Source organism: Bombina bombina, chromosome 2, assembly GCF_027579735.1.
Source record: "Bombina bombina isolate aBomBom1 chromosome 2, aBomBom1.pri, whole genome shotgun sequence".
In the NCBI taxonomy this organism is placed as follows: domain Eukaryota; kingdom Metazoa; phylum Chordata; class Amphibia; order Anura; family Bombinatoridae; genus Bombina; species Bombina bombina.
In genome coordinates, this window is record NC_069500.1 from 928,977,271 (window position 1) to 928,993,215 (window position 15,945).

Below are 15,945 nucleotides of genomic sequence, written 5' to 3' on the forward strand. Positions count from 1 at the left end.
ACAATTCAACTGCCCATCTGAGGCGCGAAAATAGGCCCCGCCCATCAATATCGATGTCTCTCATGCCTAATGGGAACCGCTGCAAAGCCGTCAAGCAAACTAGCCATGTGGGTTTTCATATAACCTATCCATAAATGAAAGCCATGTGAACCCTTATAGTGCCATCATCACAAAAAACGTTTGTACATAAAAACGTTAAATATCCTCAAAAACATGAAAACGTTTTGCCCACAAAACATTATGATAACAGTGTCAATCAATTGTTTCATAATAAACAGGTTTCAGTAATACCCCCTTCTTTACATGTAGGATTACTGCTTACCCCTTCCCTTAAGGGAACTATGTCAGTCAGTTCTGAAATACCACAGTCTCTCCATAAAAAAAAGACTGAACATAACTCAATGCTTGTAGCATGAAAAACGTTCCTCACACTGAATCTTCTCAAGTACTCCTCAGCCATTCTGTGGGAACTATTGTGGTTCTTAGTGACAACTGCTAAGATCATCAGTCTCCAGGCAGAAATCTTCATCTGCTACCTGAGAAAATAGCACACACCGGTACCATTTAAAATAAAAAAAAGTCTTGCTTGAAGAAAATAAAACTATCATTTTATCACCTCTTTCACTTTACCTCTTCCTATTACTTAGTGTAGGCAAAGAGAATGACTGGGGGGTGGAGTCAAGGGAGGAGCTATATAGACAGCTCTGCTGTGGTACTCTTTGCCACTTCCTGTTAGCAGGAGGATAATATCCCACAAGGATGAATCCATGGACTCGTCGTATCTAGTAGAAGAAAAAAACTTTTTTAATGGATTAAATTTTACATGAAAAGACCCTTTAATACATGAATGCAAAATTTGTATAAAAGTGCTGATGTGCTATTAACTGGAAGAGAACCTACCCCTTTGTGTCTGGATCAAGAAAAACAGAATTTATGTTTACCTGATAAATTACTTTCTCCAACGGTGTGTCCGGTCCACGGCGTCATCCTTACTTGTGGGATATTCTCTTCCCCAACAGGAAATGGCAAAGAGCCCAGCAAAGCTGGTCACATGATCCCTCCTAGGCTCCGCCTACCCCAGTCATTCGACCGACGTTAAGGAGGAATATTTGCATAGGAGAAACCATATGATACCGTGGTGACTGTAGTTAAAGAAAATAAATTATCAGACCTGATTAAAAAACCAGGGCGGGCCGTGGACCGGACACACCGTTGGAGAAAGTAATTTATCAGGTAAACATAAATTCTGTTTTCTCCAACATAGGTGTGTCCGGTCCACGGCGTCATCCTTACTTGTGGGAACCAATACCAAAGCTTTAGGACACGGATGATGGGAGGGAGCAAATCAGGTCACCTAGATGGAAGGCACCACGGCTTGCAAAACCTTTCTCCCAAAAATAGCCTCAGAAGAAGCAAAAGTATCAAACTTGTAAAATTTGGTAAAAGTGTGCAGTGAAGACCAAGTCGCTGCCCTACATATCTGATCAACAGAAGCCTCGTTCTTGAAGGCCCATGTGGAAGCCACAGCCCTAGTGGAATGAGCTGTGATTCTTTCGGGAGGCTGCCGTCCGGCAGTCTCGTAAGCCAATCTGATGATGCTTTTAATCCAAAAAGAGAGAGAGGTAGAAGTTGCTTTTTGACCTCTCCTTTTACCGGAATAAACAACAAACAAGGAAGATGTTTGTCTAAAATCCTTTGTAGCATCTAAATAGAATTTTAGAGCGCGAACAACATCCAAATTGTGCAACAAACGTTCCTTCTTCGAAACTGGTTTCGGACACAGAGAAGGTACGATAATCTCCTGGTTAATGTTTTTGTTAGAAACAACTTTTGGAAGAAAACCAGGTTTAGTACGTAAAACCACCTTATCTGCATGGAACACCAGATAAGGAGGAGAACACTGCAGAGCAGATAATTCTGAAACTCTTCTAGCAGAAGAAATTGCAACCAAAAACAAAACTTTCCAAGATAATAACTTAATATCAACGGAATGTAAGGGTTCAAACGGAACCCCCTGAAGAACTGAAAGAACTAAGTTGAGACTCCAAGGAGGAGTCAAAGGTTTGTAAACAGGCTTGATTCTAACCAGAGCCTGAACAAAGGCTTGAACATCTGGCACAGCTGCCAGCTTTTTGTGAAGTAACACAGACAAGGCAGAAATCTGTCCCTTCAGGGAACTTGCAGATAATCCTTTTTCCAATCCTTCTTGAAGGAAGGATAGAATCTTAGGAATCTTAACCTTGTCCCAAGGGAATCCTTTAGATTCACACCAACAGATATATTTTTTCCAAATTTTGTGGTAAATCTTTCTAGTTACAGGCTTTCTGGCCTGAACAAGAGTATCGATAACAGAATCTGAGAACCCTCGCTTCGATAAGATCAAGCGTTCAATCTCCAAGCAGTCAGCTGGAGTGAGACCAGATTCGGATGTTCGAACGGACCTTGAACAAGAAGGTCTCGTCTCAAAGGTAGCTTCCATGGTGGAGCCGATGACATATTCACCAGATCTGCATACCAAGTCCTGCGTGGCCACGCAGGAGCTATCAAGATCACCGACGCCCTTTCCTGATTGATCCTGGCTACCAGCCTGGGGATGAGAGGAAACGGCGGGAATACATAAGCTAGTTTGAAGGTCCAAGGTGCTACTAGTGCATCCACTAGAGCCGCCTTGGGATCCCTGGATCTGGACCCGTAGCAAGGAACTTTGAAGTTCTGACGAGAGGCCATCAGATCCATGTCTGGAATGCCCCACAGTTGAGTGACTTGGGCAAAGATTTCCGGATGGAGTTCCCACTCCCCCGGATGCAATGTCTGACGACTCAGAAAATCCGCTTCCCAATTTTCCACTCCTGGGATGTGGATAGCAGACAGGTGGCAGGAGTGAGACTCCGCCCATAGAATGATTTTGGTCACTTCTTCCATCGCCAGGGAACTCCTTGTTCCCCCCTGATGGTTGATGTACGCAACAGCCGTCATGTTGTCTGATTGAAACCGTATGAACTTGGCCCTCGCTAGCTGAGGCCAAGCCTTGAGAGCATTGAATATCGCTCTCAGTTCCAGAATATTTATCGGTAGAAGAGATTCTTCCCGAGACCAAAGACCCTGAGCTTTCAGGGATCCCCAGACCGCGCCCCAGCCCATCAGACTGGCGTCGGTCGTGACAATGACCCACTCTGGTCTGCGGAAGGTCATCCCTTGTGACAGGTTGTCCAGGGACAGCCACCAACGGAGTGAGTCTCTGGTCCTCTGATTTACTTGTATCCTCGGAGACAAGCTTGTATAGTCCCCATTCCACTGACTGAGCATGCACAGTTGTAATGGTCTTAGATGAATGCGCGCAAAAGGAACTATGTCCATTGCCGCTACCATCAAACCTATCACTTCCATGCACTGCGCTATGGAAGGAAGAGGAACGGAATGAAGTATCCGACAAGAGTCTAGAAGTTTTGTTTTTCTGGCCTCTGTCAGAAAAATCCTCATTTCTAAGGAGTCTATTATTGTTCCCAAGAAGGGAACCCTTGTTGATGGAGATAGAGAACTCTTTTCCACGTTCACTTTCCATCCGTGAGATCTGAGAAAGGCCAGGACGATGTCCGTGTGAGCCTTTGCTTGAGGAAGGGACGACGCTTGAATCAGAATGTCGTCCAAGTAAGGTACTACAGCAATGCCCCTTGGTCTTAGCACAGCTAGAAGGGACCCTAGTACCTTTGTTAAAATCCTTGGAGCAGTGGCTAATCCGAAAGGAAGCGCCACGAACTGGTAATGCTTGTCCAGGAATGCGAACCTTAGGAACCGATGATGTTCCTTGTGGATAGGAATATGTAGATACGCATCTTTTAAATCCACCGTGGTCATGAATTGACCTTCCTGGATGGAAGGAAGAATTGTTCGAATGGTTTCCATTTTGAACGATGGAACCTTGAGAAACTTGTTTAAGATCTTGAGATCTAAGATTGGTCTGAACGTTCCCTCTTTTTTGGGAACTATGAACAGATTGGAGTAGAACCCCATCCCTTGTTCTCCTAATGGAACAGGATGAATCACTCCCATTTTTAACAGGTCTTCTACACAACGTAAGAATGCCTGTCTTTTTATGTGGTCTGAAGACAACTGAGACCTGTGGAACCTCCCCCTTGGGGGAAGCCCCTTGAATTCCAGAAGATAACCTTGGGAGACTATTTCTAGCGCCCAAGGATCCAGAACATCTCTTGCCCAAGCCTGAGCGAAGAGAGAGAGTCTGCCCCCCACCAGATCCGGTCCCGGATCGGGGGCCAACATTTCATGCTGTCTTGGTAGCAGGTTTCTTGGCCTGCTTTCCCTTGTTCCAGCCTTGCATTGGTCTCCAAGCTGGCTTGGCTTGAGAAGTATTACCCTCTTGCTTAGAGGACGTAGCACTTTGGGCTGGTCCGTTTCTACGAAAGGGACGAAAATTAGGTTTATTTTTGGCCTTGAAAGGCCGATCCTGAGGAAGGGCGTGGCCCTTACCCCCAGTGATATCAGAGATAATCTCTTTCAAGTCAGGGCCAAACAGCGTTTTCCCCTTGAAAGGAATGTTAAGTAGCTTGTTCTTGGAAGACGCATCAGCTGACCAAGATTTCAACCAAAGCGCTCTGCGCGCCACAATAGCAAACCCAGAATTCTTAGCCGCTAACCTAGCCAATTGCAAAGTGGCGTCTAGGGTGAAAGAATTAGCCAATTTAAGAGCATTGATTCTGTCCATAATCTCCTCATAAGGAGGAGAATCACTATCGACCGCCTTTACCAGCTCATCGAACCAGAAACACGCGGCTGTAGCGACAGGGACAATGCATGAAATTGGTTGTAGAAGGTAACCCTGCTGAACAAACATCTTTTTAAGTAAACCTTCTAATTTTTTATCCATAGGATCTTTGAAAGCACAACTATCTTCTATGGGTATAGTGGTGCGTTTGTTTAAAGTGGAAACCGCTCCCTCGACCTTGGGGACTGTCTGCCATAAGTCCTTTCTGGGGTCGACCATAGGAAACAATTTTTTAAATATGGGGGGAGGGACGAAAGGAATACCGGGCCTTTCCCATTCTTTATTTACAATGTCCGCCACCCGCTTGGGTATAGGAAAAGCTTCTGGGAGCCCCGGGACCTCTAGGAACTTGTCCATTTTACATAGTTTCTCTGGGATGACCAACTTGTCACAATCATCCAGAGTGGATAATACCTCCTTAAGCAGAATGCGGAGATGTTCCAACTTAAATTTAAACGTAATCACATCAGGTTCAGCTTGTTGAGAAATGTTCCCTGAAACAGTAATTTCTCCCTCAGACAAAACCTCCCTGGCCCCATCAGACTGGTTTAGGGGCCCTTCAGAACCATTATTATCAGCGTCGTCATGCTCTTCAGTATCTAAAACAGAGCAGTCGCGCTTACGCTGATAAGTGTGCATTTTGGCTAAAATGTTTTTGACAGAATTATCCATTACAGCCGTTAATTGTTGCATAGTAAGGAGTATTGGCGCGCTAGATGTACTAGGGGCCTCCTGAGTGGGCAAGACTCGTGTAGACGAAGGAGGGAATGATGCAGTACCATGCTTACTCCCCTCACTTGAGGAATCATCTTGGGCATCATTGTCATTGTCACATAAATCACATTTATTTAAATGAGAAGGAACTCTGGCTTCCCCACATTCAGAACACAGTCTATCTGGTAGTTCAGACATGTTAAACAGGCATAAACTTGATAACAAAGTACAAAAAACGTTTTAAAATAAAACCGTTACTGTCACTTTAAATTTTAAACTGAACACACTTTATTACTGCAATTGCGAAAAAATATGAAGGAATTGTTCAAAATTCACCAAAATTTCACCACAGTGTCTTAAAGCCTTAAAAGTATTGCACACCAAATTTGGAAGCTTTAACCCTTAAAATAACGGAACCGGAGCCGTTTTTAACTTTAACCCCTTTACAGTCCCTGGTATCTGCTTTGCTGAGACCCAACCAAGCCCAAAGGGGAATACGATACCAAATGACGCCTTCAGAAAGTCTTTTCTATGTATCAGAGCTCCTCACACATGCGACTGCATGACATGCCTCTCAAAAACAAGTGCGCAACACCGGCGCGAAAATGAGGCTCTGCCTATGATTTGGGAAAGCCCCTAAGAATAAGGTGTCTAAAACAGTGCCTGCCGATATAATCTTATCAAAATACCCAGATTAAATGATTCCTCAAGGCTAAATATGTGTTAATAATGAATCGATTTAGCCCAGAAAAAGTCTACAGTCTTAATAAGCCCTTGTGAAGCCCTTATTTACTATCTTAATAAACATGGCTTACCGGATCCCATAGGGAAAATGACAGCTTCCAGCATTACATCGTCTTGTTAGAATGTGTCATACCTCAAGCAGCAAGAGACTGCTCACTGTTCCCCCAACTGAAGTTAATTCCTCTCAACAGTCCTGTGTGGAACAGCCATGGATTTTAGTAACGGTTGCTAAAATCATTTTCCTCATACAAACAGAAATCTTCATCTCTTTTCTGTTTCTGAGTAAATAGTACATACCAGCACTATTTTAAAATAACAAACTCTTGATTGAATAATAAAAACTACAGTTAAACACTAAAAAACTCTAAGCCATCTCCGTGGAGATGTTGCCTGTACAACGGCAAAGAGAATGACTGGGGTAGGCGGAGCCTAGGAGGGATCATGTGACCAGCTTTGCTGGGCTCTTTGCCATTTCCTGTTGGGGAAGAGAATATCCCACAAGTAAGGATGACGCCGTGGACCGGACACACCTATGTTGGAGAAATATATACTAGAAGGTGAAGACACAATAGGAGCTCTTTTATAAATATTCAAAAGGGACAGTGTACTCTATTGAAATTTTCAGTATGGGTGGAGAAACATTCAAACAGCTATTTCAAATGACAAAATAAAGGTAATAATTTGAAAATTTAATACATTTCAGCGGGTAAAATAGATTTCTGGGAACAAATTAAAAGGGGAGAAATAATTACAGTACACTGTCCCTTTAAGCAAGACATTGGTAGCTAAATGCTATACACTAACAGAGCAACAACCTCTTTACATTGTAAAATAGTAAAAGTGCTGATAAGTCCTAGCGTTTGTGAAACACGAGGATTTACCAGTGGAACAAATAAAGGGGACTTTCAATAATGAAGTATAAAATACTTCATGCTGAAAGTTCCTTTATTTGTCTGAAGCGTTTGCTGCGCTGAGCGCCTCAGGTAGCCCACAGCAGAACGCTATTTTGCTGTGAGGCGACGTTTCCACCTCTTAGCCAATAGCCATGTGGGCCAGCTGGTGCCATGCCGGATAGCTAGCACACTATTGGCCAAGATCAACTCAGAGCAAAATAGCGTTCTGCCGTGGGGTGCCTGAGGTGCTCAGTGCGGAAACGCTTCAGACAAATAAACTTTCAGCATTAAGTATTTTATACTTAATGTAATGACTGAAAGCCCCCTTTATTTGTTCCACTGGTAAATCCTAGCGTTTCACACAAGATATGAATTACCATCACTTTAACATCAAATCAAACTGTGAAAAAAACTATTGTACTTCTTTATACTGAGATCCGTACCACATAAAGATGCAAACTCGTCTGGCTTGGCATAGGTCAACACTGCAGCCAGGGCTTCCCTCCAGTTGTTAAGAGCACATGACTGAACAATCTCATTCCAGTTATTGGTCACTACAGCGGTGATCAGCTGGGAGAGAAAGCCAAATTATTAACAAACAGGAAATATTCCTAGAAAATACATATCTAACAGATAAAACAATTATTCAACTATCGTGTAACAAAAAACGACAGAAAAAAAAATTCTGTTCATTATCAAAGATTGAATAACCTTAACTAATCATTAATTTTTTGATAATTTTAAAGTGAAAGTCAATTCTAGCATTTTACAAACGCTAGGATTGACTATTGAACCAAATAAAGGGGACTTTCATTCATGAAGTATAAGATACTCCATGTTGAAAGCTCCTTTTAGTTGTTTCAATCGATCGCCGTTCTTCGTTGCTACAGCAGCCCACGACTAAAAAAAATGTTTTGCTAAGAGGTGACGTTTTTACCTCTTAGCCAATAGCCATGTGGTAAATTCGGCTCCCATGGGCGCCAAGCTGGATTTACCGCATGGCTATTGGCTAAGAGGTGAAAACGTCACCTCTTAGCAAAAAATATTTTTAGCCGTGGGTTGCCGTAGCAGCTAAGAACGGCGATCAATTGAAACAAATAAAAAAAGAGCTTTCTACATGAGGTATCTTATACTTCATAAATGAAAGTCATCTTTATTTGTTTCAATAGTCAATCCTAGCATTTGTAAAATGCTGGGATTGACTTTCACTCTAATCAGATTTTAAAACTCAATGACCGCAAACTTTTTTTCTACATTCTAAGCCAGGACAAACTGGAGGTCACTTGACCCCCCTCCCTCCCAGGATGTTTTTGTGACCTTTAGATCACAGCAAAATTATTTTTTTCCTAATGTTTCTGAACCTTAAGTGTGCAAATTAACAAAAAAAAAGTGCAAAAAACATAATTTATGTAAGAACTTACCTGATAAATTAATTTCTTTCATATTGGCAAGAGTCCATGAGCTACTGACATATGGGATATACAATCCTACCAGGAGGGGCAAAGTTTCCCAAACCTCAAAATGCCTATAAATACACCCCTCACCACACCCACAATTCACTTTAACGAATAGCCAAGTAGTGGGGTGATAAAGAAAGGAGTAAAAAGCATCAAAGAAGGAATTTGGAAATAATTGTGCTTTATACAAAAAAAATCATAACCACCATAAAAAAGGTGGGCCTCATGGACTCTTGCCAATATGAAAAATGAATGTATCAGGTAAGTTCTTAAATAAATTATGTTTTCTTTCATGTAATTGGCAAGAGTCCATGAGCTAGTGATGTATGGGATAGCAACACCCAAGATGTGGAACTCCACACAAGAGTCACTAGAGAGGGAGGGATAAAATAAACAGCCATTTTTTCAGCTGAAAAAAATAAATCCACAAACAGAAAAATAAGTTTTTCCTCATAAATGAAAGAAAAAAAACTTAAAACATAAGCATAAGAGTCAAACTGAAATAGCTGCCTGAAGAACTTTTCTACCAAAAACTGCTTCCGAAGAAGCAAATACATCAAAACGGTAGAATTTAGTAAATGTATGCAAAGAAGACCAAGTTGCTGCTTTGCAAAACTGAATCAACTGAAGCTTCATTCTTAAAAGCCCACAAAGTAGAGACTGATCTAGTAGAATGAGCTGTAACTCTCTGAGGTGGGGCTTGACCCGACTCCAAATAAGCTTGATGAATCAAAAGCTTTAACCAAGATGCCAAGGAAAAGGCAGAAGCCTTCTGACCTTTCCTGGAACCAGAAACGATAACAAATAAACTAGAAGTCTTCCTGAAATCTTTAGTACCTTCGACATAATATTTCAAAGCTCTTACCACATCCAAAGAATGTAAGGATCTCTCCAAAGAATTCTTAGGATTAGGACACAAAGAAGGGACAACAATTTCTCTATTAATGTTGTTAATAGTATTAATCACTGGGTCAGAGAAACCTCTATGACTAAGCACTAGGCATTCAATTTCCATACCTTCAAATTTAATGATTTGAGATCCTGATGGAAAAACGGACCTTGAGATAGAAGGTCTAGCCTTAATGGAAGTGGCCAAGGTTGGCAACTGGACAATCGAACAAGATGCGCATACCAGAACCTGTGAGGCCATGCTGGAGCTACCAGCAACACAAACTATTGTTCCATGATGATTTTGGAGATCACTTTTGGAAGAAGAACTAGAGGCAGGAAAATATAAGCAGGTTGGTAACACCAAGGAACTGTCAACGCATCCACAGCTTCCGCCTGAGGATCCCTGGACCAGGACAGATACCTGGGAAGTTTCTTGTTTAGATGAGAAGCCATCAGATCTATTTCTGGAAGACCCCATGTCTGAACAATCTGAGAAAACACATCCGGATTGAGGGACCACTCCTTTAGATGTAAAGTCTGACGGCTGAGATAATCTGCTTCCCAATTGTCTATACCTGGGATATGAACCGCAGAAATTAGACAGGAGCTGGATTCCGCCCAAGCAAGTATCCGAGATACTTCTTTCATAACTTGGGGACTGTGAGTCCCACCCTGATGATTGACATATGCCACAGTTGAGATATTGTCTGTCTGAAAACAAATGAAAGGTTTTCTCTTCAACAGAGGCCAAACCTAAAGAGCCCTGAAAATCGCACGGAGTTCCAAAATATTTATTGGTAATCTCACCAATAGAGATTTCCAAAACCCCTTTGTGCTGTCAGAGATACCCAGACAGCTCCCCAACCTGAAAGACTTGCATCTGTTGTGATTACAGTCCAGGTTGGACAAACAAAAGAAGCCCCTAGAACTATACGATGGTGATCTAACCACCAAGTCAGAGATAGTCTAACACTGGGATTTAAGGATATTAATTGGGATACCTTTGTATAATCCCTGCACCATTGGTTCAGTTGGAGAGGTCTCATGTGAAAATGAGCAAAGGGGATTGCGTCTGATGCTATAGTCATGAGACCTAAAACTTCCATGCACATAGCTACTGAAGGGAATGATTGAGACTGAAGGTTCCGACCAGCTATAACCAATTTTAATCTTCTCTTGTCTGTTAGAGACAGAGTCATGGACACTGAATTTATCTGGAAACCTAAAAAGGTGACCCTTGTCTGAGGAATCAAAGAACTTTTTGGTAAATTGATCCTCCAACCATGTCTTTGAAGAAACAACACTAGTTGATTTGTGTGAGATTCTGCAGAATGTAAAGACTGAGATAGTACCAAGATATCGCCCAAATAAGGAAACACCGCAATACCCCGTTCTCGGATTACAGAGAGTAGGGCACCGAGAACTTTTGAAAAGATTCATGGAGCTGTCGCTAGGCCAAATGGAAGAGTGACAAATTGGTAATGCTTGTCTAGAAAAGAGAATCTCAGAAACTGAAAATGATCTGGATGAATCGGAATATGAAGATATGCATCCTGTAAGTCTATTGTGGACATATAATGCCCTTGCTGAACAAAAGGAAGAATAGTCCTTATAGTCACCATTTTGAAAGTTGGCACTCTTACATAACGATTCAAAATTTTCAGATCCAGAACTGGCCTGAATGAATTTTCTATTTGGGACAATGAATAGATTTGAATAAAACCCCACACCCTGTTCCTGAAACGGAACTGGTATGATTACCCCTGAAAGCTCCAGGTCTGAAACACACTTCAGGAAAGCCTGAGCCTTTACTGGATTTGCTGGGATGCATGAGAGGAAAAATCTTCTCACAGGAGGTCTTAATCTGAATCCTATGTGGTACCCTAGAGAGACAATACTCTGAATCCATTGATTTTGGACAGAATCTGCCCCATTTTTTGGAAGAACCTTAATCTGCCCCCTACCAGCTGAGCTGGAATGAGGGCAGTACCTTCATGCAGACTTGGGGGCTGGCTTTGATTTCTTAAATGTTTTGGATTTACTCCAACTTGAAGAAGGTTTCCAATTGGAACCAGATTCCTTGGGGGAAGGATTAGGTTTCTGTTCCTTATTTTGTCGAAAGGAACGAAAACGGTTAGAAGCTTTAGATTTACCCATAGGTCTTTTATCCTGAGGCAAAAAACTTCCTTCCCCCCAGTGACAGTTTAAATAATTGAATCCAACTGAGAACCAAATAACTTATTACCTTGGAAAGAAAGATAGCAATCTAGACGGATACCATGCCAGCATTCCAAGATTTAAGCCACAAAGCTCTCCTAGCTAAAATAGCTAAAGACATAGATTTAACATCAATTTTGATGATATCAAAAATGGCATCACAAATAAAATGATTAGCATGTTGAAGCAAGCGAACAATGCTAGACAAATCAGTATCCGTTTCCTGCAGCGCTAAACTTTCCAACCAAAAAATTGATGCAACATCAGCCAAAGAAATTGCAGGCCTGAGCAGATGACCAGAATATAAATAGGCTTTCCTTAGATAGAATTCAAGTTTCCTATCTAAAGGGTCTTTAAAGGAAGTACTATCTTCCATAGTAGTACGTTTAGCAAGAGTAGAAATAGTCTCAACAACTTTGGGGATCTTTTCCCAAAACTCCAATCTAACTGCTGGCAGAGGATACAATTTTTTTAAAACCTTGAAGACGGAATAAAAGTACCAGGCCTATTCCATTCCTTAGAAATCATATCAGAAATAGCATCAGGAACTGGAAAAACCTCAGGAGTAACCGCAGGAGGTTTATAAACAGAATTTAAACGTCTACTAGTTTTAACATCAAGAGGACTAGTTTCCTCAATATCCAATGTCATCAACACTTCTTTTAACAAAGAACAAATATACTCCATTTTAAATAAATAAGTAGATTTGTCAGTGTCAATATCTGAGGAAGGATCTTCTGAATCAGATAGATCCTCGTCAGAGGAGGATAATTCAGTATGTTGGCAGTCATTTGAAATTTCATCAACTTTATGAGAAGTTTTAAAAGACCTTTTACGTTTATTAGAAGGCGGGATGGCAGACAAAGCCTTCTAAAATTGCATCAGCAATAAAATCTTTTAAATTCACAGGTATATCTTGTACATTAGATGTTGAAGGAACATAAGGCAATGTACTATTACTGATGGACACATTTTCTGCATGTAAAAGCTTATCATGACAACTATTACATTCCACAGCTGGAGATATAATCTCTACAAATTTACAACAAATGCACTTAGGTTTGGTAGAACTGTTATCAGGCAGCAGGGTTCCAACAGTGGCTTCTGAGACAGGATCAGATTGAGACATCTTGCAAATGTAAGAGAAAAAAAAATTATTAATTTCCTTATATGGCAGTTTCAGGAATGGGAAAAAAAATGCAAACAGCATAGCCCTCTGATAGAGAAAAGGCAAGAGGCATATAGGAATGGGGTTTTAAATAATGAAAATATTTGGCGTCAAGTATGACGCACAATGCAAACAGAACTTTTTTTGGCGCTAACATCCGGAAACGACACACTAGCGTCATTGAAGACGCAACCTTGTGAAAGGAACTCGGCGTCAACTAAGACGTCGTAAATGATGAATTTTGCGTCATCAAATGTAACTTTGCGCCAAAAACTCTTGCGCCAAGAATGAAATACTTTGGCATTTTGCGCCCTCGCAAGCCTAATTTTGCCAGCGAAATTTAATGAAAAACAGTCAATTTGGAAAAAAAGACTATACCCCAGGTAAGAAATATTTTTCCTAAAAAATGCTTTTCCCAAATATGAAACTGACAGGCTGCAAAGGAAATATGCATGAACCCGACTCATGGCAAATATAGGAACAATACATATATTTAGAACTTTATATTAATACATAAAGTGCCAAACCATAGCTGAGAGTGTCTTAAGTAATGAAATCATACTTACCAAAAGACACCCATCCACATATAGCAGATAGCCAAACCAGTACTGAAACAGTTATCAGTAGAGGTAATGAAATATGAGAGTATATCGTCGATCTGAAAAGGGAGGTAGGAGATGAATCTCTACGACCGATAACAGAGAACCTATGAAATAGATCCCCATGAGGAAAACCATTGCATTCAATAGGTGATACTCCCTTCACATCCCTCTGACATTCACTGTACTCTGAGAGGAATCTGGCTTCAAAATGCTGGAGAAGCGCATTTCAACGTAGAATCTAAGCACAAACGTACTTCACCACCTCCATAGGAGGCAAAGTTTGTAAAAAATGAATTGTGGGTGTGGTGAGGGGTGTATTTATAGGCATTTTGCGGTTTGGGAAACTTTGCCCCTCCTGGTAGGATTGTATATCCCATACGTCACTAGCTCATGGACTCTTGCCAATTACATGATAGAAATACAAATATATTTCAAACAGTTTGAAAAGATTATTACTCAAAAATCTGAGCACCTGAGCTCATGAATGCCAAGTTAAATGCATTAATTTGTAGGTTGGTGTCACTTGACTGCAGAACACAGTATTTTATTCTTCTTATAAATTCATGCTATATATCAGCAAGTTTTAAATGTTGGCATAATATGAATATACAAGAATAACTAATGTTAATCATTTGTTAAATGTCCCTTTAAAATTTACATAAAAGGGTACCATAAGAACTCAAGTTTCAATTTGGACACAAACTCTCAGAAAGCTTTGCCACCTTTGGTAAATACCATAGCTTGACAATTTTCCTAGTAGCTAGGCCACAAATATTTGGTTTTCGTGATGTGTACATATTGTATAGAAAGTTATTCAAGCACTGGAATAAGAAAAAGCATATTTTCAGATATCTGCTAAGTAGATATAAAAATACAATACACACCAAATAAATATTCAGACTGCATACATACCCTTGTTATTTTGCTCTGGGTCTTTGCAAAGTATTTTCTTTGTGTTTTATCCAGAAGATCCGGGCCTCCGGCTATGGCAAGTATGATAGCATCAGCCATGCGGTTATCGTGAAGGCAGAGTTCCACAGCGCTTTCAAAGTTACCAGTTAGCAGAGCCTGTGTGATGAGTCCATCCACATCTGAAGTGATGGTAGATAGATATTAAAATGAAAATACTGCAGTTATGAATTAAATAACCTAACACATAAGATTAGTGTGGAGATAATTAACAAATGCAACGCTGCCACTAAAAAAAAAAAAAAAAAGGAGAATTGCATCATCTTACACATAATTCTATTTCCTTGGTTTACAACATTTCAAAGCAGAAAGGAGATGGATGTGTTAAATGACGTAAGAGCAAAAATACTGTTTATTTAAAAAATTACTTGTGTCCCCTTAAAATCTTATTTCCATCTAAGATAAGTTATCTTAGTTTTAGAAATGTGTACAAACAAAATTTTCCATTCTGCATAAAAACATACTAAAAAAGGAAACCATAAAAATAAGTATTTTAGAAATTTGGGACGCCACCTCCGAGCTATTAAGTAAAATCTTTAACAGAAGGATCAAACTAAATATGGAACAGGCCCTCCTACATTTCCCTATTGAGGGGCTACACAGACAATCATTAAAATTAGTAGGTATAATATGTACTGCTGTTAGGACAGTGATTGCTAAATTTTGGAAAACATCAGTCCCCCACTACGATGTTATCCTAAACAAAATCAGGTACTATTACCAAATGGAGAACATTGCATCGTCTCTGTTAGACAAGAGACAAGAATTTCTAAAAGTTTGGGAGGAATGGCTAATCTGGGAAGACTCTGTAAGGATGCAAACGAGAAGGGCCATGGAAGTTAGGGCCTGCTAGGAAGTTGGACTTAATAAATAGAAATTCCTGCGAGTGCTCAATTTATACTTTTCTTCTTCTTCTTTCTCTCTTTTTCTTTCTCTCCTCTTTAAGATAGGTACTCTTATCATTCTTTCTCCTTTTGTGTCGAGTCCTATCTGTTATAAAGGAAGTCTTCCTTTAATCTAACATAAGGAAACAGATGGGTCAAACTATGTTGCCCTCGTATGCAAGCAAGGTATTCTTTAACACTACTTTATATATTGTGTTTCATGTGCTATTATTTTGAATTGTAATGTATTGTGGTGCATGTATTATTATTATTTTGCTGGTTGAGTTGGAAGACTTTAATAAATAAAATAAAAAAATTCATCTAAAAATAAGTATTTTAGATTAAAATAAATTAAAAATAGCTAAACTACATTGCAAATTAAACGGACACTATTCTATATCCTCAAATTAAAAATGTTTTTCAAGATAATCAACACAGTGCAACTTACCTCCACTTACTGAAATGCTTAACTTTTCACCTTTATCAACAGGACGAACATTAACTGCTTTATCCAAATTTGAAGGTTGCTAAAAATAGAATGTTAATCGTTATTTCTTTTTTTTTTTTTATGTAGTTACATCTCAAAGTATAGCAAAAGGAAATTGCTAATAAGGGCTTGGCATACA

At 40.1% G+C, this 15,945-nt stretch overlaps 1 protein-coding gene across 10 annotated transcripts in view; it reads right to left on the reverse strand.

Annotated features, from left to right (window-relative positions):
* The window catches only part of SEC31A (SEC31 homolog A, COPII coat complex component), a 211,049-nt gene that overhangs the window by 74,739 nt on the left and 120,365 nt on the right, over positions 1-15,945 (reverse strand). For all 10 annotated transcript variants that reach the window (XM_053703361.1, XM_053703367.1, XM_053703358.1 and 7 more), the window contains 3 exons: positions 15,768-15,846; positions 14,379-14,557; positions 7,575-7,701 (listed from right to left, as the gene is read on the reverse strand). In XM_053703361.1, the coding sequence (XP_053559336.1) occupies positions 7,575-7,701; positions 14,379-14,557; positions 15,768-15,846 (385 nt within the window). The remainder of the gene's footprint in view (positions 1-7,574; positions 7,702-14,378; positions 14,558-15,767; positions 15,847-15,945) is intronic.